At 36.2% G+C, this 26246-nt stretch overlaps 1 protein-coding gene and 4 non-coding genes across 5 annotated transcripts; 4 read left to right on the forward strand and 1 right to left on the reverse strand.

Annotated features, from left to right (window-relative positions):
• Positions 1-5832: 5832 nt before the first annotated feature.
• LOC145135129 (small nucleolar RNA Z157/R69/R10) lies at positions 5833-5933 on the forward strand. Its single transcript, XR_013719608.1, has one exon. It is a non-coding gene; the product is annotated as a small nucleolar RNA Z157/R69/R10 (small nucleolar RNA).
• Positions 5934-5973: 40 nt separating this feature from the next.
• LOC145135137 (small nucleolar RNA R11/Z151) lies at positions 5974-6057 on the forward strand. The gene has a single exon (XR_013719615.1). It is a non-coding gene; the product is annotated as a small nucleolar RNA R11/Z151 (small nucleolar RNA).
• Positions 6058-6121: 64 nt separating this feature from the next.
• LOC145135140 (small nucleolar RNA Z152/R70/R12) lies at positions 6122-6233 on the forward strand. Its single transcript, XR_013719619.1, has one exon. It is a non-coding gene; the product is annotated as a small nucleolar RNA Z152/R70/R12 (small nucleolar RNA).
• Positions 6234-6413: 180 nt separating this feature from the next.
• LOC145135149 (small nucleolar RNA snoR80) lies at positions 6414-6538 on the forward strand. Its single transcript, XR_013719628.1, has one exon. It is a non-coding gene; the product is annotated as a small nucleolar RNA snoR80 (small nucleolar RNA).
• Positions 6539-8334: 1796 nt separating this feature from the next.
• LOC145134487 (uncharacterized) lies at positions 8335-14470 on the reverse strand. The gene is made up of 14 exons (XM_079069324.1): positions 14297-14470; positions 13875-14017; positions 13673-13758; positions 13358-13396; positions 13063-13155; positions 12847-12963; positions 11888-11983; positions 11336-11449; positions 11192-11245; positions 11037-11084; positions 10163-10313; positions 9032-9197; positions 8853-8922; positions 8335-8762 (listed from the first exon to the last, which is right to left on the reverse strand). The coding sequence occupies exons 2-14, from the start codon at positions 13954-13956 to the stop codon at positions 8508-8510; spliced, it is 1371 nt and encodes a 456-aa protein (XP_078925450.1). The 5' UTR covers positions 13957-14017; positions 14297-14470; the 3' UTR covers positions 8335-8507.
• Positions 14471-26246: the final 11776 nt, after the last annotated feature.

Raw genomic sequence — 26246 nt, forward strand, 5'->3', positions numbered from 1 at the left:
TGAAATGACTGTAATACCCTTGGGGTATTTATTTTCCATTTTTAAATTCATTTTTTTAATTTAATAATTATTTATTCATTTTAATTATTAAAAAAATGAGAGGGCCCACCTCTCTCTCTCTCTCTCTCAAACCCACACAATTATTTGTCTGCAAAAAAACATACATTCATTTCACGCAATGGTCGTGTTCATCAAAACACAACACACACATACACTCAATGTTCGAAGGAATGTTTTCTTTGGTTTAGTAATTCCCCATTGTTGTAGGTTGATAGAACTGGAACGAAGGAAATGGAATCGGGGGCGATTGAGGAATTTTGCATATTTGAAAAGGCTGTAGTAGCGTAATAGCAGTTTCACCATCTCCAGTCATGCCATAAGCAGAGATCATGGAAGTCCAGGAGACGAAATCTCTTGTTGGCATTTCATCGAACACCTTGTGTGCCTCTTTTAAAGATTCGCATTTAGCATACATGTCAATCAAGGTGTTTTGTTTAACAAGAGATGATATTATGCTCAATCTACAGATGAATGATCAGTTATAATCTTCCATTGATCTGAATAATAAGAAGCTGCAGATTTCTAAGAACAACAAAGAACTCAAAAATCAAAATATATGAATGTGATTTAGGGCTTTTTGAAGTGATTTGAATAGAAAAGGGAGTTGGATTCCTGTTCGTTGGGTTCCAGATCGTCTGAATAGAAAAGGGAATTGGATTCCCGTCCGACAGTACACAACGAGAGTAAAAAGGGAAAGCAGTCGGTGTAGTGGGGTGGCGAGCTGCCTCCGGCGGTTTTGCTACGTCCGTTTTTGGAGTCCGGCTCGGATTGACGAGAAGGAAGAGGAACAAGAACAACGATGGATGGTGGTGGAGTGAGACTGTGAGGATGGTCATAATAGGCGGTGTCGGGCGGTGGCACTAGGTAACCCAAAATGTCTTGGTGGCCGGAAAAACGGCTCCACCTCCGGTGGGGAGTTCTTGGTCGTAAATGAAGAAGGAGGAGGGGGGAGTTTGGAGAGAGAGAGAGAGAGAGAGAGGACCCACTTATTTTTTAATTTTTTAAATAAATAAATGAATATAAGATTTTAGAAAAATTAAAGAAAAATAAAAAATAAATACCCCAAGGGCATTACAGTCAATTCAATTTACCGAAGGACAAAAAACACAACGAAACTACCTCAAAAGGACCACCAATCCAAAAAAGTCATGGTTTGGACTAAAACCCCAAAAAAATGCATACCACGGGAACCATTTTGGCAATTTTGTCTCGTTCCTATCAAGATGTCACGTGAGAATTATCCTTCTCTTATATATGTTTATACAGGCAAATTTGTGTCTAATACAGAAAACACAAATTACAAATTCAAATCTATATGATTAAACCCAAAAAATAAATTTGCAAAATCCAAACACAAAAAACTTGTGTGGTATACCAAATTATCGGGTTTAGATGCTACAAGCAATAAATGGGAGTACAATGTACCATATAGCGCCTTCTAAAATTAAGAGTAAAAAAAAGGTTAAGGCCCCGTTTGATACGCATTTTTCCAGGTCCAAACAGATAAACAAATTGTAATATTGTGTGTATATTATATTATGAAAACACGATTACAATATATATATATATATATATATATATATATATAGTAGATATTTACACTTTATACCCTTCTACTACTTAGCTATATTACAAACTGTCTAATATTCCCCCGCAGGCTAAGGCTGGGTAACGACCTGCAACTTGGACCGTAAATCAGCAAATCGTTGAGAAGATAAAGGCTTTGTAAAAATGTCTGCAATCTGATCATGAGTGGAAATAAACTGAACAGAGAGTTTCCCTCCAGCAACTTTTTCTCTGATAAAGTGGAAATCAACCTCAACATGTTTTGTACGGGCATGAAAGACAGGATTAGCTGATAAGTATGTGGCACCCAAGTTGTCACACCATAAAATCGGGACTGATGCCATTGGAACCTTTAGCTCTCTAAGAAGAGCTTCAAGCCATGTGAGTTCAGCAACAGTGTCAGCTATAGCTTTGTACTCGGATTCCGTTGATGACCGAGAGACAGTTCGTTGTTTTCGAGCTGACCACGAGATAAGATTGTTTCCAAGATAAATGGCATATCCCCCGGTGGATCGACGGTCATCGAGACTACCAACCCAGTCTGCATCCGAGAAAGCACGCAAAGATGAGGCATAGGCGTCAATATAGGCATGAAGAATAGACCCTGAGTCATGTTTGATGAGAAGCCCATCATCAGATGTCCCATGAAGATATCGTAGAATTCTTTTCACAGCGGACCATTGATTTTCAGTCGGTGAATGCATGAATTGGCAAACTTTATTTACAGCATAGGTAATGTCTGGACGTGATAAGGTGACATATTGAAGGGCACCAACAACTTGGCGATATTGAACCGGATTGTCAAACAAGGGACTGTCTCCAAGATATAAATTTGCAATTGTAGTAATCGGAGATGGTACCGGTTTTGCATGTGAGAGATTTGCCCGGTGAAGTAGATCCAGGATATATTTTTTTTGAGATAAAATCACGTCCGAGTTCTTGCGAACTACCTCAATGCCCAAAAAATATGAAAGCGAACCCAAATCTTGAATGGCAAAATTTTGACTCAAATTGTTAATGATCTTATCAATGGCAATAGAATTGTTACCTGTAAGAATGATATCATCAACATATACCAGCATATATAAAAGTGTGCCCTTAGAGGAATAAATAAAGAGTGAAGGGTCGGTTTTGGATCCTTGAAACCCAAGGTTATGCAAAGCCTTGTTTAACCGATGAAATCATGCACGGGGTGCCTGCTTTAGCCCATATAAGGATTTGTGAAGTAAACAGAGGTGATCAGGTTTCGTTGAATCAATGAACCCTGGTGGCTGGCGTAAGTACATTGTCTTATTGAGTTCTCCATGCAAGAATGCATTTTGAACATCCAACTGTCTAAGTGTCCATCTTTGTGTAATGGCAAGAGAAAGAACTATACGAATAGTAGTAGCTTTCACAACGGGGCTGAATGTTTCAAAATAATCAATGCCCTGTTGTTGCTTAAACCCCTTTGCGACAAGTCATGCTTTGTAACGAGTGACTTTGCCTGTTTGATCTCGTTTAAGTTTGTACACCCATTTACAGTCAACCACATTTGCATTAGGAATAGGTGGAACAAGAGACCATGTGGCATTGCACATTAGGGTTGCGCATTCTTCGGCCATAGCAGCCCGCCATTAAGGGGATTTGTTGGCACTGGCAAAGGTTGTGGGCTCACTATCAGAGGAGTGGGTGTTGGTAGTATATGTGTAAGGGTTAAAGGGAACCCGTGGTTTGGGCATCTGACGAAGATTGGGTGGTCGTGCACGAGTTTGGGGTTGATCGGTGCGCACAGTAGCAGTCGGCTCGCTAATGGGAGTAGTAGGCCGGTTCGGTGAGGGGGAAGAGGGGCTGGAAGGAGAGTCTTCAGTATGAGGGTTGTTAGTAGGAGTGGTAGTAGGTATGGTAGAGTCGAGTGATGTAACGGGTGTATCAGATGGAATGGTGGTAGGTATAGTAGTATCAGGTGATGGAACGGGTGTAGGGTAACTAGAGACATACAAATTTGAAGGAGAAGGGGAAGGTGGAATGGGTGAGGTTTGTAAGAAGGGAAATTGTTGCTCATCAAACCGAACATGACGGGCTATGTAGATGCGATCGGTTTGTGGGTCAAGGCACCTGTAACCATGATGAGTAGGACCGTACCCAAGAAAAACACATGAAAGAGACTGAAAATCCATTTTGTGTTTATTGTATGGACGAAGGTGAGGATAACACACACAGCCAAAAACACGTAAAAAGGAGAAATCTGGTTTGTGAGAAAAAGCGTGCTCAATAAGAGAAACATTTGACGAAGTACGAGACAGCATGCGATTGATTAGATAAACAGTCGTGTCATAAGCAAAATGCCAGAAACGAGATGGCACGCCAGATTGAGCGAGTAAAGTGAGCCCTGTTTCCACCACATGTCTATGGCGGCGTTCCACAAAACCATTTTGCTCACTTGTGTGTGGACATGAGCGACGATGAATGATGCCAAGTGGAGAAAAAAAGTTAGAGAGAGAGTAAAACCGAACTTATGGGAATTATGAGAGGTTTTCTCCGTTGTGAAAGCAACAATTAACGCCATTGTTAGCAAGAAAGAAAGAAGATGAAGATCAGAGAAGGTTTGGCGGCAACTAGGTTTAGCGACAATTGTGCTCTGATACCAAGATAAACAGATTGTAATATTGTGTATATATTGCATTATGAAAAAACGATTAATATATATATATATATATATATATATATATATATATATAGAGAGAGAGAGAGAGAGAGAGAGTAGATATTTACACTTTATACCCTTCTACTACTTAGCTATATTACAAACTGTCTAATACAAACAGATCTTTCTGGCTGAATGGACCGGAAAGACTGTTTGATTTGCACAAAAAATGGGTCTTTCCCGGTAAGATATGTCTTTCCCAGAAAGCCCCAAAATCATATTTTTTTGGCTGAATGGACTGGAAAGACAATTATGCACCAAACCACGCATCTTTCTTTCTTTCTTTTTTTCTTGGATTATTAATTTTTTTAAATAACTTTTTTAAAATTTATTTTTTATTGAACTATTACTTTTTTTCATCATTCAGCACAGTTAATCAGATGTACAATCAAACAATATGATTTCTTTCCCAGTCAGAAAACTTTCCTAGCACTTTTCCACACAAAAACTATGAAGCAGAACCTAAGGTGCTGTTTGTTTTTTCGAAGCGAAAATTCATGAAGTCTGCGGACCATCTCTACAATCCTCTGTAGCAGAAGAGGTGGAACAAACGGCTGCAGCCTATAATAAGAAGCATGTTTGTTTTTTAACATCTGCAGACTGCTGCAGTAAACTGAAATTTAAATAAACTAATTTTATAAACTGAAAATAGTTCTCAACACCGAAATTTAATAATTATAGTCTTAAAACATTGAAATAATAATAAAAAGAACATGTAAAAAAGCAAAAATATAAAACTTTTTTTTAAAAAAAAAACTTAAAAAAATGTAAAATAAGCTAATAGTTTTATTCTAGAAAAAAAACTAATTTTAAAAAACATTAAAAAAGAAAATAATAAAAAAACTAAGAAAGTATTGCAAACGATATCTACAAAGTTCGTAAAAAATTACACACGTTAAAAAAGATGCAACTGAAATTGAAAATATTATTAATAAAACGGTAAAAAAATTAAAAAAATCAAGTTAAAAAAAAATCGTGGAAACTATAAAAATAAATTGTATCACATCCGTAAATAAAAATTTAAGAAAATCAAAGTTTAAAAAAAAGTTATACAAAAATTCTTAAAAAAACACTTGGAAAAAATGAAAGCTGAAGAGGTTAGAAGAGGCAAGTCAAGTGCTGCGCCACGCAGCACACGCGCAGAGGTTTTGTAGTCTGAAGTCTTCCAAAAAACAAACTGCTGCGAGAGGAAAAGTGCTGCGCCGCACAGCAATAAATGGTTTGAAGATGTTTTTATAAAAAAACAAACAACACCTAAGTTAATTTGATTGGTTTCGGTGGGTGAAACTAGCAACGGTGGAGATGGACCATATAGCGCCTTCTAAAACCCTAGTTTCCAAACCCTAAATCAGATTCTATCGGTCACAAACTCAACCCTATAAATCAGCACCGCTATCGTCCCTTCGTCAATAAGTTCTTACTTCATCTCTAATTAATCACTGTGCTTTCATATGAACCTTTGATTGCTTAACCATGTTTGATTTTCGTTTAATCTACGCGGTTTGTATGTATGATCTGTGTTTTGTGCGTTGATGAAGCAATTTGTGGACTAGAGTTTCTGATCTTGGGCTCTTCTTCCCATTCAGTTTGACGACAAACCCTTGGCTGTCTGAGCACACAAAAACACATTGTTTTGTTTCAATTTAACAAGTTTTTACTCGGAGCTTATGATGATACCTTTAATTATCTTAGCGGATTTCAGTGAGATTGAATCAATGATCTGATTGTTACACACACTGAGGCTCATTATTGTAATTGAAAACTCATTGTTTTTTCTATTTAATATGTTTTTTTTTTGGTGGAATGTTAATGGCGATGATGAGGCAAAACACCATCGGTGTAATTAGGGCAGTGGACAAGGCGATTAACGTTGTCTTGCCGTGATCCCAATTTTTAACGACTTCTCCTTCCACTGAGCTTTTCCTTCCACCCAGTTTTAGATTTATATAACTACAGTTTTTGTTTCAATGTAAATACCACATTTCGGAATTGAAATCTTTATTCTAGAGATTAGTTGCTGTAAACTTCTGACAAATTGTTTAGTTATTGATTTTTTTTGTATTGAAATTGTCGACATCTTTTGATCCAATTGCGTCCATTTACCAATTCTGGAGGATTGTTTATGGTTCCTCACGGTGTAATGGCTCGGACGCCAAATCAATATTGGGGTGATCCTGATAAATGGTCATTCAATGCCATTGTATCTTGGAAACGCCTCATACATTCTTCTAGTTATAATTTTGTAGAAATTACCATTTTTTTTACTTTATAACTTCATAGTTAGATTGATAAATGGTCATTCAATCCATTTTATTAAGCACTAAAAGTGCAATGCAAATTAGAAAAACCTAGAAACAAGGAAATTTCCAAATGCACACCAACGAAAAGATGGATGTTATGACACCACTTGTGATCCCCGGGCAGAGACAAACAATTACCAAAGAATTCCAAATACATCGCAACTTGTGCAAAACATACTTGAAAAAATATCAAAATACTTGGTCTTGAAAACAAGTGTAAAACCTAATAACGAATTTGATAACAAACTAGAATGGAAAATATAATAACAATGTCAAATAATGCGGGCAAACATATAAAACGATAAAACAATTGTAAAAGGAAAACATTGTTTCACCTTCGGGGAAATGGTGTACATGGGAGAAATAGAAGTACACATTAATTTACTACATACAAACCATGTTCATAGTGATGTCGAAATAGGTAGCCTTAGACCGGAGGGTGTGGGTGGAAAACTTTCCTTATTTTTTACGGGCCACAATACCATTTCCCTCACCAAAAGAAGGAATGTACGAGAAACTCCCCTCACTTTTTTTTATTTTTTTTAAAATAAAATTAATTGATTTTAATGATAATTGGAATATAAAAGTATAGTGTCTATTTTGTAATTTTCAAAAACTATTTTTGTGAAGAGAATTCAAAGTTGTGGTGTATTCTGCCATAAGACCAAAACATAGGGGCCAAATATGTCATTTCTAGAAACTTCTTATCTGTCTTCCTTCTTCCTTAATTAGAACCTCCAAAAAAAAAAAAAAAAACAAAAAAAAAACAAAACAAACAAATTCCAGTCAATCACAAGAAAAGAGAGAGTGCGGCAACCCCTCCCCGCACCTCCTATCCCGCACTGCCGGTGCGGTGTTCCTCCAAGCGGAAATGGCTCCCGCACACCTTTCCCGCTTCACTCCGTCTAGCCTTAGAGCCACTATACGACCCTATCTACTTGGAACCGCTTTTTAACAACTTTGTTAAAGTACCCAAGCTAAGAATGATTACCTAGAATTGATGAGATTCCAAGGATAAAGGTGGGTTGGGCATTGGTAGTTTGAAGATGTTTAATATGGCGTTACTTCTTAAATGGAGATGACGTTTTTATACCGATGTAGACTCCATTTGGGTCAAGGTGATTAGGAGTATCCACGGGGTGAATGGGGGCCTTGGATCGGATATGCCCAATCCGAAGGGTGGAGGGGTGTGGGCCAATATGGTGAAATTATTTAATAAATTGAATGTTCTCCAAATTATTCCACATTCTTTGTTACGTACAAAAATTAGCAATGGAGGTGATACTCGGTTTTGGATGGATATTTGGTTGGGCGATGAGAGTCTTAAGGATCGTTTCCCCCGCCTTAAGGATGCGTTGGAGAATCATAAGGAGTGTTTGGTCGCTGATGTCTGATAGATGGAGAGTTGATGGTTGGGTTTGGGAGTGGTTTCGAGATTTTTGTGAGGGTGGGCGATATACAACTCAAGGCGTACACAGATGCCTAGCCATGTTCCCATTGTTGATCAACAAGATAAATGGGAGTGGGTATTGGCACGGATGGTACATTTACGGTTAGTAACCCTAGACGCCATATTGATAGTGTTGTCTTAAATGAAGGTCCTTCTCTTTCAAGATGGTGCAGACTGGTTCCATTAAGCTAAATGTCCTTATTTGGCGAATGTTGTTGAATAAGTTGCCTACTAGAGACAAACTGGAATACAATAGGAAACGAAAACAAGAATATTCAAAACAACTTTCACTATAAGAGCTATAAAAATCATTAAGACTATATCAAGTGATCTACCCTTGCTAACAACACAACAAAATCAAAAATACAAACGAAAGTTTACCAATTAGTGTAAAAATAAAGAAAAAAGACAACTCGAATGTGGGATCATATGATGGCAAATATGTCTATACATTGTGATTGTTTAAGCTAAGTAGTTTTTCTTCTTCACCCGAAACATCACCCATTTGAATGTTTTGTTTGGAAGAATTCATTTTATTCCATTCATTTTCTACACGAAAAAAAGCCCATTGGAATCTTCTGAAAATCTCCAATGTTGTGATTGCAAAAACCGTGAGGTGATTATGGCGAAGATGAGCGGATAACTTGTAAGTCCACGTACACCGTAGGATCAAATTGCTTCCAATTACCCAAAAATACACCTTCACAAAGAGAAGGGTAAAATAGTCATTTACCATGTCGTCATTGAAAAAGGAAGTAAAATTAGACGATTCTTATTTCTTAATTCTTACCCATTTTTGTCCATAAATAATTTGTGAGACAATATGAGGTTTGGTGAACTTGAAGATCCGAGTAAAGCAGCTAGTAGAAAATAAGAAAATGCTTATTATTATTATAAGAGCTATAATTCAAGTAAAAATAAGAAAATGCTTATTATTCTTATTTCTTGCATTGAAACTTTTTTACGGACCTTAGATCCCAATCGCGAGTTACGTCCCAGTAAAAAGAGTACAAGGAATTCACAACCCCAGAGAGTAGCCAGAGAGGGCGGTAGAAATTGGTCCAGCTGTCAGGAAACACGTGATATTTCAAGGCAGAAAGAAAAATCACGGGGACAGCTGTCGAATACTTCAATGCTGAAATCATACAAAAAAAAAAAAAAAAAAAACGACATATTTTACTCTGTTTACCAATATCGGAAATGTACTTTACTTTTTAATTTTTTTTATCCATAATAGCAACATACTCGTATTTATTTACCCATACTATAATAGCAATGTACTTGTATTTTCTTTACCCATTACATTTTTTTTACCAAACATAGAAATATGTAACATATAATAGCAATGTACTTACAAGTTACAATCCTTTACCCATAATAGCAATGTTCTATAGTTTTTTTTTCCATGGGGTTAAGCTCAAAAAAGACCTTATATTTTGTGTTTTTTTCGGATTAAACCTCAAATTTATTTTTGCTAGCAAAAAAAAAAAAAAAAAAAAACTTGTACTATTTTTTACGAAAAAGCCCTCAACTTTGTGTTTTTTCCCGAAAAAACCCTCAACCTTCTAAATGTTTCCAAATAAACCCTCAAGTTTTTCTCGAAAAAACTCACATTTTACAATTTTTTTGGGGGTTAATCTCATAAAAGACCTTATATGTTTTTTCCGGATTAAACCTCAACTTTATTTTTTACGAAAAAAACCCTCTCATTTCACAATTTTTTTTGAAAAAAAAAATGACTAAAATGGCCAAAAATCGGAAAAAAATAATAATAATAATAAAGAAATACAAGGTCTTTTTCAGGCAAAAAATAAATTTGAGGTTTAATCCGGAAAAAAAATATAATATAACCCTTTTCCATATAAGCAATATACTTCAATTTCTTCACCCATAATATACCGATATGTATGTAAAACCCATAATAGGAACAAACTTACATTTCTATACCAATAAGAACAATGCCATTTATTTGTTACATATTAGCAATGTGCTTAAATCTCTTCACACTTAAAGGTAATAATATAACCATGGATTTAGTTAAATACACAGAATTAGATAGATTATTATGAATTATAAAGATAAAGATTTTAGGAAGCATACCATTTAGTAGAGAAGTTTTTTCTCTGTTATCCTTGTATTGGCGTAAGCATTGAAAGAGACGAAAAATGTAAGGCAATACAAGAACAATTGGGATAGCAATAGCATGACTCCCACAAACTGAATCAGCTTCAAACCATGCAATTGTTGCAACCTTCAAAACCCCCCAACCAAAAATAATAATATTTTTAAATGTAATTCTAATTTCTATCAATATTTTTAAATTTCTTTTTATCACATAATTCTTTTCAAAGGGAATTAGTAATTTTATTTTTGTTTAAAAAAAGGGGTTAATCTCATAAAAGAGTAAAAGACCTTATATTTTGTGTTTTTTCCGGATTAAACCTCAACTTTTATTTTTCGCCTGAAAAAGATCTTGTATTTTTTCCGGAAAAAAAAACCCTCAACTTTATTTTTCATTTTTTTTTTTGGAAAAAAAAAATGTAAAATGTGGAGGGTTTTTTCAAGAAAAACTAAAAAAATTGAGGGTTTATTTGGAAGCATTTAGAAGGTTGAGGATTTTTTTCGGAAAAAAATACAAAGTTGAGGGCTTTTTGGGAAAAAAAATGAAAAGATACAAGGCCTTTTTCAGGGAAACAATAAATTTACTGATCAAACCATTATACTTTTTTTCAAAACAAGTTAGGAAAAATGGTAATCTTAAATGGCTAAAAAAAGTATGTTGCTTTAAATTTTTAATCAATAAAGAATATGATTAAGTGGCTAAATTTGACAACATGGTGAAAGTAAGTTATGCTTTTTTTTGTATTCTTCACTAAAGATTCTAAAAAAACATAACCTTTTTTAAATTATTATTTTTTACAAGATCCAACTATCAAATTCATGTCTAAAAATGGAAAGAAAAGTAAAAACTAACCTGCTTGTGAACCATTCTACAAACAGAACGTTCCAAATCTGAAGCAACCTGAACATCAAAAAATTAATCTTATTTACTAAATAGTTAAATTTAATAAATCACTTTAAACAATCTGACACATTTACTATATTAAAAAAAATTCTTTAGATACATACCTTTGACATAGATGTCAATATATCAGCCACGAAAAAATCAGCAAATGCTATTGCCTGTATTCATCAAAAATAAAACAACACTTCATGTGTATGCATAAATTACATTTTTTTTTCCAAATTTGCCCTTGTTTGATATGGACTTACCTGATATGGGAAGACTATTCTCCAAAGTGTCTTTAATAAAAAGAAACGTGATGACAAATAAAATATATCGAAAGGGAATATCAGGATAATTGCAACAGCTGTATACAAAAGTACCTGAAACAGATCATGTGTAAATATTATTGAAGTTAATTTATGGAGAAAAATAGGAAAATTGTCAGAAAAGTACCAATATTTTCCGAAAACTTTCACTTTAGACCCAAAAAAAATTTGAACATAAAAGTCCCAATTATTTCATTTTGGCTCAAATTAACAAAAAAGTCCTTTTTTTTCTTTTAAAATCAAATAATCGGGACTTTTCTGTTCAAAAAAAAAATGGGACTAAAGTGAAACTTTTCCAAAAATATTAGGACTTTTTTGACAATTTCCCAGAAAAATACTTAAAATATATATGTTTTCCACATGTATAAAGGTCATTTCTTGAGCTTATTAGTATTATGTTGTTATACCTTATAGTGTATACTAATTTATTTATTATATTATATTTATATAATGGAAAAATAGAAAGAAAGTGAAAGGAAGCATCTATTACACTGGTTGAGATGCAGCCCATGAGACTTCTCCATGAGAATATAAATAAAGATATGAAGTCATGCTTGTTGGAACAATGATTGTCATCCATGTGGCACACTGTAAATATTGAAATTTTAAATTTAAATATAGAGAATAACCAAATAAGTATTAGATAATTACTTTAAAGAAAGGAAAAGAATTTTCATATCAACTTTTTATAATATATGTGGATACAATGCATGGTTTTAACTTTATTCTATAAATTATTTAGGGTTGATCTAAAAAAAAAGGCCTTATATTTTGTGTTTTTTCTATTTTTTGCCTGAAAAAGACCTTGTATTTTTTCATTTTTTCCGGTCTGGTCCTTTTAGTCATTTTTTTTCAAAAAAATTGTAAAATGTGAGGGTTTTTTCGAGAAAAAGTAAAAAGGTTGAGGGTTTATTTGGAAGCATTTAAAAGGTTGAGGGGTTTTTTTGGAAAAAAAAATACAAAGCTAGAGGGCTTTTTCGGAAAAAAATACAAGGTAAAAAATAAATTTGAGGTTTAATCTGGAAAAAACACAAAATATAAGGTCTTTTTTGAGATTAACCCAATTATTTAATTATAAGTAATGGATTTCTTTTTTTTACAAATATAACAAATAAAACAAAATAGACACTAATAAGACCCAAATAAGATTTAATAAAATATATTTTTGGAAAATAGAATTGTAATGTAATTAAAATCGTGAAACTTGTAAAAAATACTCGTGTAACTAGAAAGTACATAAACAAAAAAATGGGCTGTATAGAAAACTTTCATTAATTCATTCCATTCAATAATGAAATAAAAAACAACCCTTGAATAAGCTATGAAAATTAACAAGTCAGAAGAAAACACATTACTTCAAGAATCAAGAATTGTCCATTTAATATAGTGATGACATACATATAATGACATAATAAAACAACTATAATAATAATAATAATAAACTAATTTACCTTCCATATTTCTTTATAAGTGAGATGATTCTGATCAAGGTCAAAAATCTTGGAATAATTAACATTAGATTGAGCAAAAACCCATAAGTTTGCACCCCAAAACCAAACAGCAGCTGTCTGCAAATGTTTATATACAAATACAACAAATGATATATTAATATTATTGACTGAATAATTATCCCTTAGAAACAAAGTCAACACAGAAGTTTGACTCACCACAAGAAGAAGAGGATTATAATACAGAAATGCCTCATAAAGAAAAAGATCTCGAAGGTCCAAACTCATCCTCATCACAGAATCCCATCCAATCTAACATGTCATAAACATTAAAAACAGCAATGTAGGCTTTTTAAAGAACATATATTTCTTTCTATTAAAGCAATTGTAACTTCTTTTCCTATGTATTATGGAAAATATAACCAGTTAAAGCATTGCACTTAGAAAAATCGACCCAATTTATAGTACTGAAGATTGCTTTGTATTTAGAAATGAGGGTGGAAGTGGAACTAACCTTGCAACAGCTGAATCCCCATAAAAAGAACAGCATCACCTGAAAATAGCACATTGATTCAAATTTCATCATCATTAAAGAAATGCAACCTTGTAACCTACTTTTAGTTATGATTTGTCTGATAATTAAGGGGTCATGATTTGTTTCATACTTAGCTGCAACAAAACAGATCATCAAAGAGTAAGGTAAAAGTAAAACTACTTATATACCCTTATGTGATCTATTGCTTCCTTAAACTATCAGAATTTGCTTATGATTTGCCTGATTAGATATAGATCACACACAAAAAACAACAAAAAAAGATGAAAGAACTACCTTAAGCCTCCAGAGCAAAACAGGAGATGGTAACATAGCAGCAGTTGTCAATGGTGTGCTGCTTGCACCCTTCATTTCACTTGACTCTGTCGAATGAAATAATACAAAATTTAGAAAACAGAGCAACATGATTTGATAAAAAGACAAGAAGCTTAGATGGAAATCAATTTGGTATGCTCAGATCAACTCTAACTCCTCTCACCAAGGTCCGAAAACAGTTGTCTACTTCCAGACTTCCGTAGATGAGGACTGTTAACAGGAGCAGTCACATGACCTCCAAACATAGATGACAACAGCAGGAGCAAGAAACTATTTGATTACCAATCTCGTCCCAAAAATCGAAATCTGCATTTAGAATACATGCGGGAATTAACAGTAATCGATCGACATCGACATTGATAGACTACACCTCCAAACATAGATCACCACAGCTTACTGCTCTTTTAAACTAAAATCGACGAGTTTTTTGACATATAGATGTTTAGATTGCAGAAATACTATCAATAACGGAGCAGATTTACACACCTACTGATGGAGCATATACCAGATGATATTGCAACAATAGTAGAAATTAGGGAAACAGTTGACATAAAATGAGATCGCAATGCCGTGAGATCAACTTACAGATATTGAAGTTTAGGGTTTCGTTTACGCGATTTGATGTTAATAATAGATACAGTATTAGATGCGAACCCCAATTCTTGGTTTGCGGGATCTCCCTCTGGATCTCGTGTGGAGGGGATGAGAGAGAGGAGGGCTTTGGGGAAATGTAGGAATTAAGCCATTAAGGGGAAAAAAAGGAGGGGTCGTTGAGTAAAAGATTTGCAAACATCATAAAAGTTAGATAAATTATAGAAATGGTCCTTTTGTTGTAAAATAATGCACTTTTGGTATTTGAAAAAAACTTTAACTTTTGAGCCCTTAGATATGAGATTTGTCAATCCTTGTGGTTTGAACTTACTAAAATATCATTTCATACTTCTTTTTTACTTTTTCTTTAATTAATTTGTGATGAAAAGAAAGAAATTGACCCATCTTATCCCATCCCATTCTTCTTTCTTTTCCGTACCCACATAATCGTCGGCCAATTGTTCCATCAATATTCTCTTCTTCTGGCCTTTCACTTACTCATGTAATCCACTCTCCCTTCGGTTAACCCCATCACCACACCACCTAAAGCATTGTTGATTTTTTTATGATCAATGTTATAAAGTCCAACCCACATTACAATTGGTGTAATCTTCAAGTTCTTCAAATTCATAATCATCCAATATGATATTCGTCAAATACCTTTATAGCCGATTTAGGATTTCTACACGTGTTAATTGCTCTCTCGGTTTTGAAATCTCTTGTTTTCAATAAACCTCGCAATACTATAGTAGTCATTATGACTTTCGGGAGTAAGTCATTATCAACGAGATTTTGGAGGAATTCATAGAAGAAAAAAAAATCGATTGCATCATGTAATTTTTTATTGAAACTAAAGGGACTGGATAGCGATTTTTCTCTTTCCCCATTTCTTGAATGTGTTGAGAGAAAAACTTGTTTAAAGATTATGATTGATGCAGAATATAAGTTATCTCTAATGGATATTTTTTATAGCTCAATAATAAATAAAAAGCAGAATCTAAGTTTGTTTTACGGAGATTATAATACCAACAGTTACAATATAAATATAAAGCAAGTAAATAAATAACTTAGTTGAATCTTAACCACGCTTGCTTGTAAGACTTGAAGTTAATAAATGATGAACAACATAAGTATGGATGAACAAAAGCAACTTTGTATTTATGATGAAGTTCAAGGTACAAGATGCACTTTGGGATAACTCTTAACCTCTTTATTTATATACTCGAGAGGTACAGTAAACAGATCAGATCGTGCTTAAGTATAGTGGACAGAAGGTCGTACTTATCATGCCTAACTGACACAATCTTGACAGAAGATTTGATCTAAAAAGTAAATTCAAGTATATTTTTGCGGTATAGAGGACATCGGAGACCAGTCTTCACTTCAACTGCAGTCAAGAGCTTCTTTACATAATTCTTCATTATCTTCAGATAAACACTTAAGATCTTCGCGTCAACAAAAACATATCTCGATCACATTAGTTGTTGAGGGCCACTTCATGCGCTAACAATTTCCCCTAAGTAACCTCGCAGTTATCTTCTCACTTCAGCAAACTAAAGAACCTCAACAACAACTTCCTAACTCCCAGTACCCATTCGAATCTTTCGCGCACAATATTTTTTACTTCATCAGTTGTGTAGCTGGATCGACTGATAGCATTTAGAACCCCTTCCAGTTGAGCATTCGTGCATCTATGAACATTGGGTGTAGGAAGAAATTTCTTCAATGTAGGCTTGCTCTCCCGGAAGATTAGACCGAGGTTCGGATAGTTGTTAGCACCGCACTTCAATTCTTGAATCCTTTTAGTATGATGTTCAATTGGTTCAAGTGGATAGCTCCACATGATTAAAGAGGATTTCATGTAACTCAGCATCTATAAAAGTGAATTCTAGAACAAGTGACTTCAAAAACTCAAAAAATTTGAAGTATGCTAGTTTAAAGTGGTGATACTTCTCAATCTTTACATGAAAAACCCTAGCAATATAGATTAAAGTTTATATTTTTTAAGTCAGCTTGGGTTCTTTCATATTCTACATCATTGTCCACCAATGTATATTGATAAAAGTGTGCTCCCATGAATAAATCTCCTGTAATTATCTCGCCAATCCTAAAAAACTTTGAATCTCAAAGGGAGTTGTCGGGACATGTCAGTGCATCACTGCCTCAATCTTGGTCGGTGTGACATCCCCCATTTTTCAGAACCAGTTAAAACTTTTTTTCATTTATATTAAAACTCCAGGAGGTCATCTTTTATATCGAAACATACATTACAACGTAAATATATAAAAGGTCCTGAAATACTATAGAAGACACGTCTCCTTATTACACTCGGTATCCTAACTAAGCTTCAACAGCCTTACATCCACTATCTCGAGTTGATTTAGCAGGTGCGTGACAGGTTGTGAGTCGCGCAAAGTCGGCATAAGAGTTATGCAGATCGATGATGTTCGGACCTTAAGTTTCAGGTGGGGAACTGGTGCTTCTGAAGGTATCACCTTGGAAAGGAGTCATCCGATTTCGGAAGCGGGGCAAGCTGGGCTCCAGATTTATTGGTTCCTTTAGGATTTACGCCTGGGTGGGCAAGGGTGCATACCAGATGGATTTTCCTGACGAGCTCAGCCAAATCCACAACACTTTTCATGTTTCTCAGCTTGGGAAGTGTGTGGCCGATGATTCCGCGGTTGTCCCTCTATACGATATTTAAGTTGATGATTGTCTGAATTATGTGGAGAGACCAGTGGAGATCTTGGATAGGAAGACGAAGTCTATGCACAACAAAGAAGTGTCTTTGATCAAGGTCTAGTTGCAGCACCAGAGGGGTTCCTAATGGACGTGGGAGCCCGAGGCGGAGATGCGATGTGACAACCGTCACTTTCTGGTCAAGTCAAAGTCAAAGAAAGTCAATAAGTCAAACCGGCCAACTCAATTAACCCTTGTATATTAGGGTTTTCATTATGTTTACTATTGTACAACACACCACCCTAATGCAAAGTATCACTTAGAGTTTTCACGTGTTCAGAAAATCTAAACCCTAATCAGGGTAAGTGATGGAACTACTCGATAAAACATTAATACATACCTTACGGGAGCGTATAACACTCATAACAAGGCAAAACGGGGTTTACAAACCATACATTTCAAAGCTAAACACTCGCAAAGGTCACAAACAAAGTCTCTCTCAATCTCTCTCGCTATATCTCTCTCTCTCCCAAATTTCTCTCAAAATCTTTTTCAACTTTTTATAATCACACGGGGCATCCCGACCCTTAACTTAGTCAAAAATCACTTGAAACGAGAAGTTTATTTGAAAATCAGCCATATAGAACCGAAACTAGCTTTAAGGATCGAAACCCTAATAGAACCGAACCTCCCTTAAAGAACCGAAGCCTCCTAGACCCGAAACCTCTTAGAACCGAACACCCCTTTTAGGAACGAACTCACTTTCGGTTCGGATCAATTCCCTTCGGACCGAAGCTCCGCCTGCTCTCGGTCCATTTCGCTTCCAATCCGCCTTCGGTTCCCACTCGAGCAATCTCGCACACGATTCTTCTCGGACCGAAACTACTTTAGGTTCCCAGCCCATAGACCGAACCTACCTTCGGTTCTAAGCTACAAGGACCGAACCCTCACCTCAGACCTCGCAGGTTCGCCTCTTGATCCCGGTTTTCGAGTAGTTTCGCGTTTTAAGCTCGTTTTTCATGATTTTCGATTGGGATTTTCACCCAAACTTATATTTTGACATATAAGACCCTATATATTCATATTTTAATCACATTTTGAGGGAAACCTTTATCTAAGAATAATATCTTTTGTGCAAAATATTTATTTGGAGTGTTGACTTTCCCATAAAGTAATGACACAAGCTACCTCCCATACCCACTCTAAGACAACCTCCAGTCACTATTCACCTCTAGCTAGTCAACTATTTGTCCTCTCACACTCTTCTCCAGCAAGTTATCTTGATCAAAGGCTGGACAAATCCTTATCTCTCCTCCCAAAATATTCATTCTTCTCACCAAAGAAATCAAACCCATTTCTCTCTCACTTTCTCTCTCTAAACTCGAAATTTCAAGGTTGTTCTTGAGCATTCTCCTCCAGTTTTGGTAAGTATCTTCATACTACACTTGAATACTCTACGCTCCTTCACTCAAATCATGAATCTCTTACACAAATATCGTCATATTTGTGCTTAGGATCTTCAAATCTTCAAGCATCTTTCAAGTGTTCTTGACTTGGAAACTTCTTTTCTTCAACATCCATCCCAAGAAATCACTCAAGGTGAGTTCATACCCCCACATTTTCATGTTTTCTTCAAGTTTTAGGAGGAGAATACAAGTTAAAACACCAAAAACTAAACTAAACTCAAACATCAGCTTTCAACAGGAAAGTTTAGTTCCATTCACATACTGTTTTGAACATCTTAAACTTAATATCTTTCAAAACTGTTTAATATGCAAATATCTCAAGTTTATACCTTTCTAATGACTACTTGCACATCTCCATACGATTTTTTTACAATTTATGGCGATTTTTACAAAACTGCCTATCATTTCAGAAACGAATGCGGACCAGTCTGTGAAAATGAACATTTTCACACAAGTTATGGACTTCTAAAAATAATAATAATAATTATGAACAAACTAGATACATTTTCTAAACTCCCAGAGTTTACGGATTCAATTTTCGACTTCGTATGATTTTTCTGTGATTTTTCTAAAACAGTGCACAAAAGTTAAAAACTAGTTAAACAGCTTACAATATTTACTACACTTTGTAACATGTTGAGCAAAGTGTATAACAATAAGTTTCCAAATGATGAATGTATTTCTTGTTAGTTTAACATCATAAACAGAAAATTTGTCATTCATGATAAGGATTTCAAACTCTTCTAATAAGTACAATAAACTATAATAAGTATAGTTTATGGGTTTTACAATACAAGCATACTACATGAAAAGGGTTTTACTCTCAATACAAATGGGTTTTTCATTTACTATACAATAAAATGTAAAGGGTATAGTTTAGGGATTTCACATTTCAAACATACCGCACGAAAAGGGGTTTCAATTTCACCACAGAAAAGGTTTTACTCGCATACTACACGTAAACTAGTTATCGTAAATTGTGAGACTCGTCTTCATTGTACTCTTAGAGTACGGGTTAAAATTCCTGAATAGTTATAACCAGAGTCTCTTGTAGGGAGAGCGTGATAATTGTGTATAGATCTATATTGGGATTGACAACCCACACCCATGCTGCTTGCAAAAGCCCGATCGGCCGATCGGGGGTGACAAATGTCATTTCGATTCCGACGCCTGACGAACGTCGCAGCAGACATCTCTGTTATAGTATGGTTATAGCGACTCACATAGGGAGATAATGACACATATAGTTTACGGGAATTTTTACTTTAAAAAAGGGTTTTATCTATTTTGAAACTGCATACAAACACGTTACAAGTACAAAACACACTCTTACACTCGGTCTTGGGATTTAAGACTACATAACATTTTATAAGGAAAATATTGGATTTTCTTGGGTATTCATTAAAATTACAAACACGTTACAAGTACAACTCACACACATACATTCAGTCTTGGGATTTAAGACTACATAACATTTTATAAGGAAAACATTGGATTTTCTTGAAGTATACATTACATTTACAAACAAAGGTTTTCAAACTCGGGATACAATACTCGGTTTTATTTCAAACAGAAACTACTATACATACTGGTAGTAACCAGGGTTTTCAAATTCTACATCCAAAAGCTTATGAACTCACCAACTTAATTGTTGACACTTTTTCGAAATTACTTGTATTCTCAGGAAATCAGTGAAACAGAAAATCAATAGCTTTTGAGGATGGGACGTTAAATCGTCAAACATTTCATTTTGTCATCATGGTGTAATTGATATTGAAACATGTAAAATCATACTATGGTGTAACTTTTTCAATCATATTTATGATGGTTGTATTTACTTTGAGCACTATTATACTCGTTGTTATGATACTATACATGAAGTCCGCCACCCCCGAACGTTTCCGCCATCCTTGGTTTGGGGGTGTGACATGCGAGAGCACTACCCAGATTTATTCACGGCAGCGGACTTCGAGGGTGAAGTCTAATTCAAGTGGGGGAGAGTTGTAACATCTTGATTTCTAGTTATTTCATTTATACCCTCGATATGGGAAATGCTCTCAAAATGGGTCCCTTGTAGCGTTTTGGAGAAAACGCGTATTCTGAGGGACGCTATGCGTTCTCGGCATGGACTCAAAATCCTAATTTTTAGGTTTTGGAAACTATTTATTCATCCTTAACCCTAATACTTATTTCTCTCATCAGCCTCCTACCTACTTTCGTCACCAAGCAAACCCTAGTCCAGTATTAAGCCTTTAAAGCGTGTTTTAGTGATCTTAAAATAGGAGGAAATTAGAGGAGACCATATTAAAGGAGTGAAGCACCTTGGATCCAGAATCTCATCATCATTTGGCATCTTTTGGAGGTAAAAAGCTTTGAACTTGATGAAGTTATACCTAGATCTTGGTTAGCCATGGTTTTATGTTCATTTTGGTCCCATAAGCTTAGTATTATAATTATGGGTTACTCTGATTCATATAAGTTGTCCCTTTAGATGTTTTGGGGTGTTTAGAAGCATAAAAATGCAATCTTGCTTGTTAGTTTCTGTCACAACTAGCAAATTTAGGGTTGAGATTGTGACTCTTGTTCAAACAATCCCTCTATGTAACCTTATTTCACTAAGCTATTGAAGTTCAAAACAACAATGTTATATGAATACATATGTGCATACACTAAGAATCAAGTAGTAATAAACTCATGTAAGCTCGAACTTGATCCAATAGCTAAACAAAAAACGAATGTTGGGCTTGTACTTAGAACTCTCGGCCCAATTTAACCCTAGGCCGAAAACCCTTTTCTTTGGGCCTTACTGGACCGAAAACCCTTCTGTTGGGCCAAATTAAGCCCAAAAGCCCATACACACATCAAAACCGCAAACCCATTATGGAGATAGGATGTTTTCGGCCACCCTAAAACCGAAAACCCCCCTTGGGTAGCCACTATGGCCGAAAACCTTGTGAGGTTTCGGTTGGGAGTCAATACAAAAAAAAAAGAGAAAAAGAAATACCAAAAGGTGGTGACACATCACTTATATCCCACAAATGTATGTCGGGGAATGGTCGTAGAGAGCAACAAGCCTAAAAACTTCTCATACCATAAAATCGCTAAGAACCAAACATAACATTTAAAATACTATAGGAGTATCTTGTGGTACTATAACTTATGTGAAAACTAAACAGATCCTTGCTAGTAGGTCTACAATCACTAAGTGGATAAGCTAAAGTTATATATAACTTAGATATCATAGACTTAGAATATGTGATCATTGCTTTACTTCTTGTTCCTTGTTTGGTTGTGGTTTTAGAGTATGATCACTTATTCGAAGGTCTATCATATCTTTTGTTATATGTAACTGGTATGCACCGTGTCATTATAGAAATAACTAAGGAGGATCAAACCCCCATAAGTATTTCTAGGAATATGATTATTATATACCTCTTACCCCACCCCTATTCTCGCACGGACATCATAGCCAGATTCTACTTACCAGGAGACCCCTACTATCCGAACCCGGGGAAATAGTGGATGATTAGGAAAAGAGTCGGAAGTGGAGCCAGAGGTTATCAACTCTCCGTACATAGCCAGGGTTCTCGCAAACCGTTTCGAATACATCGGACATGTACCCCGTTGGGCAACATTGATCGAGGGGCGGAGTTGCCATCAGCGACAACGATCGCCATTTGGAGACCAACGAGGTTGCAATGACCTCAACCATGGGGGACTGGCTGACAGAGCCCTCCCAATGATGACCCAACAGATCACGGACAACGAGTTAGGGAGCTGCGTGTTGCATCTGTTCAAACCTCCGCACCCATCTTACCCACACAAAACTATCATGTTGATGATTCCAAAGCCATGGACTCTGAACTCCGTTTCCAACAGGAGTTTGCTATACTCTCCATGAAATACAAACGTCCTTTCAATCCCTCTTACAAACCATACCAAAACCGATTCCATGCTCCTCACCATAACAATCCTCAACCATACTCAGCTCCGGAACTTAAACCAACTTCGGAAAATCCTCCCGCTTACAAACCAAACATCACTAAGCCAAACTCTACTCCGGAACCTTCTCAGAGTTCCAAATCGGACAAACCAAAAATTGTGTGCCATAAGTGTGGACATGCAAACCATTTTGCTAAAGATTGCATGGCTGATGCTCCGCAGAAACCAAAAATCAAGGATTTTGCTTACTACGTCCGAAAAGCTCAAGAGATTGCTGAAAGCGAAAAAGCCTTTGTAACAACGGTTTCAAGAGATGTTGAAGGATATTGGTCATCCGGGGATGATGATGACATGGTAACTGGAAGACATATGTGTTTGATGGAAAGACAAACTGTTGAATGTGATGAAGGGTATTGGTCATCTGGGTCAGAAGATGAAGATGATGTTGCTGAACCACACTATTGCTACATGGCCACCAACAATCCACCTGGTTGAAGCATCGTTCAGCAGGTAAAATCTATGATCTCTGATAATAATTTTGATTTGTCTCTCTGTGAACCTTATCTAACCCAGATTCAAACATATATGAGCACCATCTATAAAGCCTATGAGTCTGCCATAGAAGCGAGTGAGAAGAATGAGTGTGAGTTAAATCGTCTTAGGTTACGTTTCGAGGATAAAAAATTGAAAATCGAGTCTTTAGAGCGTGAACTTGTAATGTCAAACGATGAATGTATCATTTTAAAGGACAAATGTGAAATCGCCTATTCCGAACAAAATGTTTTGATTTCTGATAACAAACGTCTCAATGCTAAGATAGATGCTTTGCATAATTCTATAGACATGCTTGAAGCAAACGATCGAATGACTCATAATTTTCGTCATCCATGGTCTAAAGCACCTGGTCTCGGAAGCGAGTTTCCGAAACCAATTGCTCGTCCCTTGAAGGAATTGCAAAATTTGACATTCATGGGAGAGGTTCCGAACATCAAACATTCGGACACCCCTGTTTCTCCCTTGTCACCGCTTCAAGATACCACATACCATTTTGAGTCCTTAATTCTTGAGTTCCAACCAATTGTTGTCAAATGTCCCGATTCCATGCCTTTTCCGCCTCTAATAAACCTGGACCTGAATCGGACCACGAAATTTCATCACAGTGTTTCAAATTGTATAGATTACGTTCCTAGGCATAATCATCCGAACAACTGTGTTGTTGAAGAAATCATTCCGGTGACAACTGAAACTGTTACCTTTGAGTTTGCATGGGCATCCTTAGATGATAAAGTTGAAATTCAAGTTGTGTCTCCTCTGATTCTTGCGAATCGGATTCCTTAGTCGTCTCAAAAACGAAATTGGTTCCCATTAATCCTGAGTTTAGTAATCCATCCGTAGGACAAACTTCAAAGTCCTCATCTCACCCTAAGAGAAAACCAATGCTGAATAGGAAAGATATTGTAGATCCCAAAGTAGAAGCTCGAAATGCACATAAGAAGGAAGTTAATACTAGACAAAATTCCAGGTTCATTGAAAACTCCAAAAAGTGTGTATCCCGGAATTCTCATGCATCAACCCATAGTCAAAACTCCTTTACTCCCACTAAGATTCTCAAAAGACCTTCTGAATCTCTCGGTCATGTAGAACCCTAGAAAGTAGTCAACTCTACTCAGCCTAAATCTCGTGTAAATGCCATGACTGTCCAAAACACTTCTCCTCGGACTGTTTCATCTGTTTTTATTACAAAATCTGATGGCACGATTTTTAAACCCAATCTTTCAAAAACCAATGTGTCATCAAGCAAATCCACAAATGCAAAGAAAACAAAATTTTCAAAATCTTCAAAGAAAAATCTTGTGTGGAAAGTCAAATCTATCATTGATGAAACAACAATTCCGGAGGTTACAACTGTTTCCAACGCTCCGGAAGTCAAAGGTCCGAAGAAGACTGTTCGCAACCCTCAAGTCATTGAATATGACTAATGCATAGATGAAAAGACATTAGTCTTCTGTCTGTTTCCAAAGAACTCAAAATGTACCACCAAGAAACACAAAGTTGTTCCTAAGTCACAATCAAAGTCCAAAGCCCGTGCCTATGTCCCAAAATCTAATCCGGAGCCTAAAAACTCCATTACTCACTAATTTTGCAGGCACTTTGTGCTTCGGAGCAAGAAACAATATGATATATTGATAGTGCTTGCTCCATGCACATGACGGGGCAGAAAAGACTTTCTGCGAGATCTAAAGCTTTCTCCAAACGTTGGTTACGTGACATATGGCAACAACTCCAACTCCCAAATTCGTGGTTATGGAATTCTCACCAATGGAAACTTCTCTATCTCAAATGTGGCGTATGTAGCTGATCTAAAACATAATTTGATAAGTGTTGCTCAGCTCACTGATTCAAATCGACGTGTGGAATTTTGCAAAAAGTACAGCTATGTAATGACTGAAGACCGAAAAGAGTGTTTAATCAAGTCGCTTCGAAACAAGAACATGTAACCGCTCGACATCAACATGATTATTGGCAAACCGCAACTCTGCCTTCTCACCAAAGTTGTTCCTGACGTCAGTTGGTTATGGCACTGAAGCCTCGCTCATCTGAACTTTCGGTACATGAATGATCTCGTATCCGACGAAATGGTGAGAGGTTTACCTCTTCTCAAATTCGAAAATGATCATTTGTGTGCTGCTTGTGAGTGTGGTAAGAAATCGAAGAAGGGTCATCCTGTTATCATCGAAAAATCCATTTCGGAACCGTTGGAGCTTCTACACATAGATCTTTGTGGACCATCCACTGTAGAAAGTCTTCATCATAAGAAATACATTCTTGTGATTGTTGATGACTTTACAAGGTTCACTTGGGTCTTCTTCCTACGGCTGAAATCCGAAACAGCCTCGGAGCTCATCAATTTTATCAAAGGAATAGAAGTTCTCATCAAGCTCCCAGTTAGGAGAATCCGAAGTGACAATGGATCGGAATTCACTAATTCCACCATTGAGAAATTCTTCACAGAAAAAGGAATTGACCACAACTTCTCAGCTCCTTATACTCCACAACAGAACGGTGTAGTCGAAAGACGCAATAGAACTCTCGTTGAAGCTGTTCGATCCATGCTGAACTTTGCAAATCTACCACTCTACCTTTGGGCTGAAGCCGTATCAACTGCCTATTTCACTCAAAATCGGAGTATCATCAATCGATGCCTCAACATGACACCGTACGAAGCAATGAATGGTCGGTAGCCAACAATCTCGTTTTTGCATGTTTTCGGATGCAGATGCTTCATCAAGAACAACCGTGATCAGCTTACCAAGTTCCAACCTAAAGCTGATGAAGCCATCTTCCTCGGGTACTCCTCAAAATCAAAAGCTTACAGAGTTCTTAACCGGAGAACTCGTGTTCTGGAAGAAAGCTTTGATGTTACTTTCGATGACAACTTCGTTCGGAATTTTGGCCCAACCCATATTACAACTCACATTATGGAGTCCGATGCTCCACCGCCAGGATGTCCGAACCCGCAAACGATTATTGAAGTTGACTTTGAAACTCTCTTTGGACCTTCCAAAACAGCCCTTGATTCGGAATCTCGAACAAGGCCAATCCCCAATCCTATCTCTCCTTCGGAAGCCCCTGTCTCGCAAAACGTCTCCGGTCCGATCCCAAGCCTCCCTCCATTTGATTCCGAACCGTTTCAACCTTCTCAGGTTGAAGGGGAGAATGTTCATCCCTCTCTTGAATCAAATGTGGATGGCTTCCAAGATGCAGCTGCTGATTTCGATGACTCCAATCCTATCAACATTGATGGAAATGAAAATTTCTTTGAGTTCCCTTCTGATGATGATGTCAACCTCTCTGGT

Source organism: Lactuca virosa, chromosome 8 (genome assembly GCF_052849685.1).
Source record: "Lactuca virosa cultivar CGN04683 chromosome 8, Lactuca_virosa_CGN04683_v6, whole genome shotgun sequence".
Taxonomy (NCBI): domain Eukaryota; kingdom Viridiplantae; phylum Streptophyta; class Magnoliopsida; order Asterales; family Asteraceae; genus Lactuca; species Lactuca virosa.

Excerpts from the sequence above, each read along its gene's own strand:
- LOC145134487 (XM_079069324.1), bottom strand. The coding sequence starts at position 13,956 with ATGTTTGGAGGTCATGTGACTGCTCCTGTTAACAGTCCTCATCTACGG. Across the intron at positions 11,450-11,887 it reads CATGGGCTGCATCTCAACCA|GTACTTTTGTATACAGCTGT; the intron begins GTGTAATAGATG and ends GATCTGTTTCAG. Across the intron at positions 10,314-11,036 it reads GTAGAATGGTTCACAAGCAG|GTTGCAACAATTGCATGGTT; the intron begins GTTAGTTTTTAC and ends GGGGTTTTGAAG.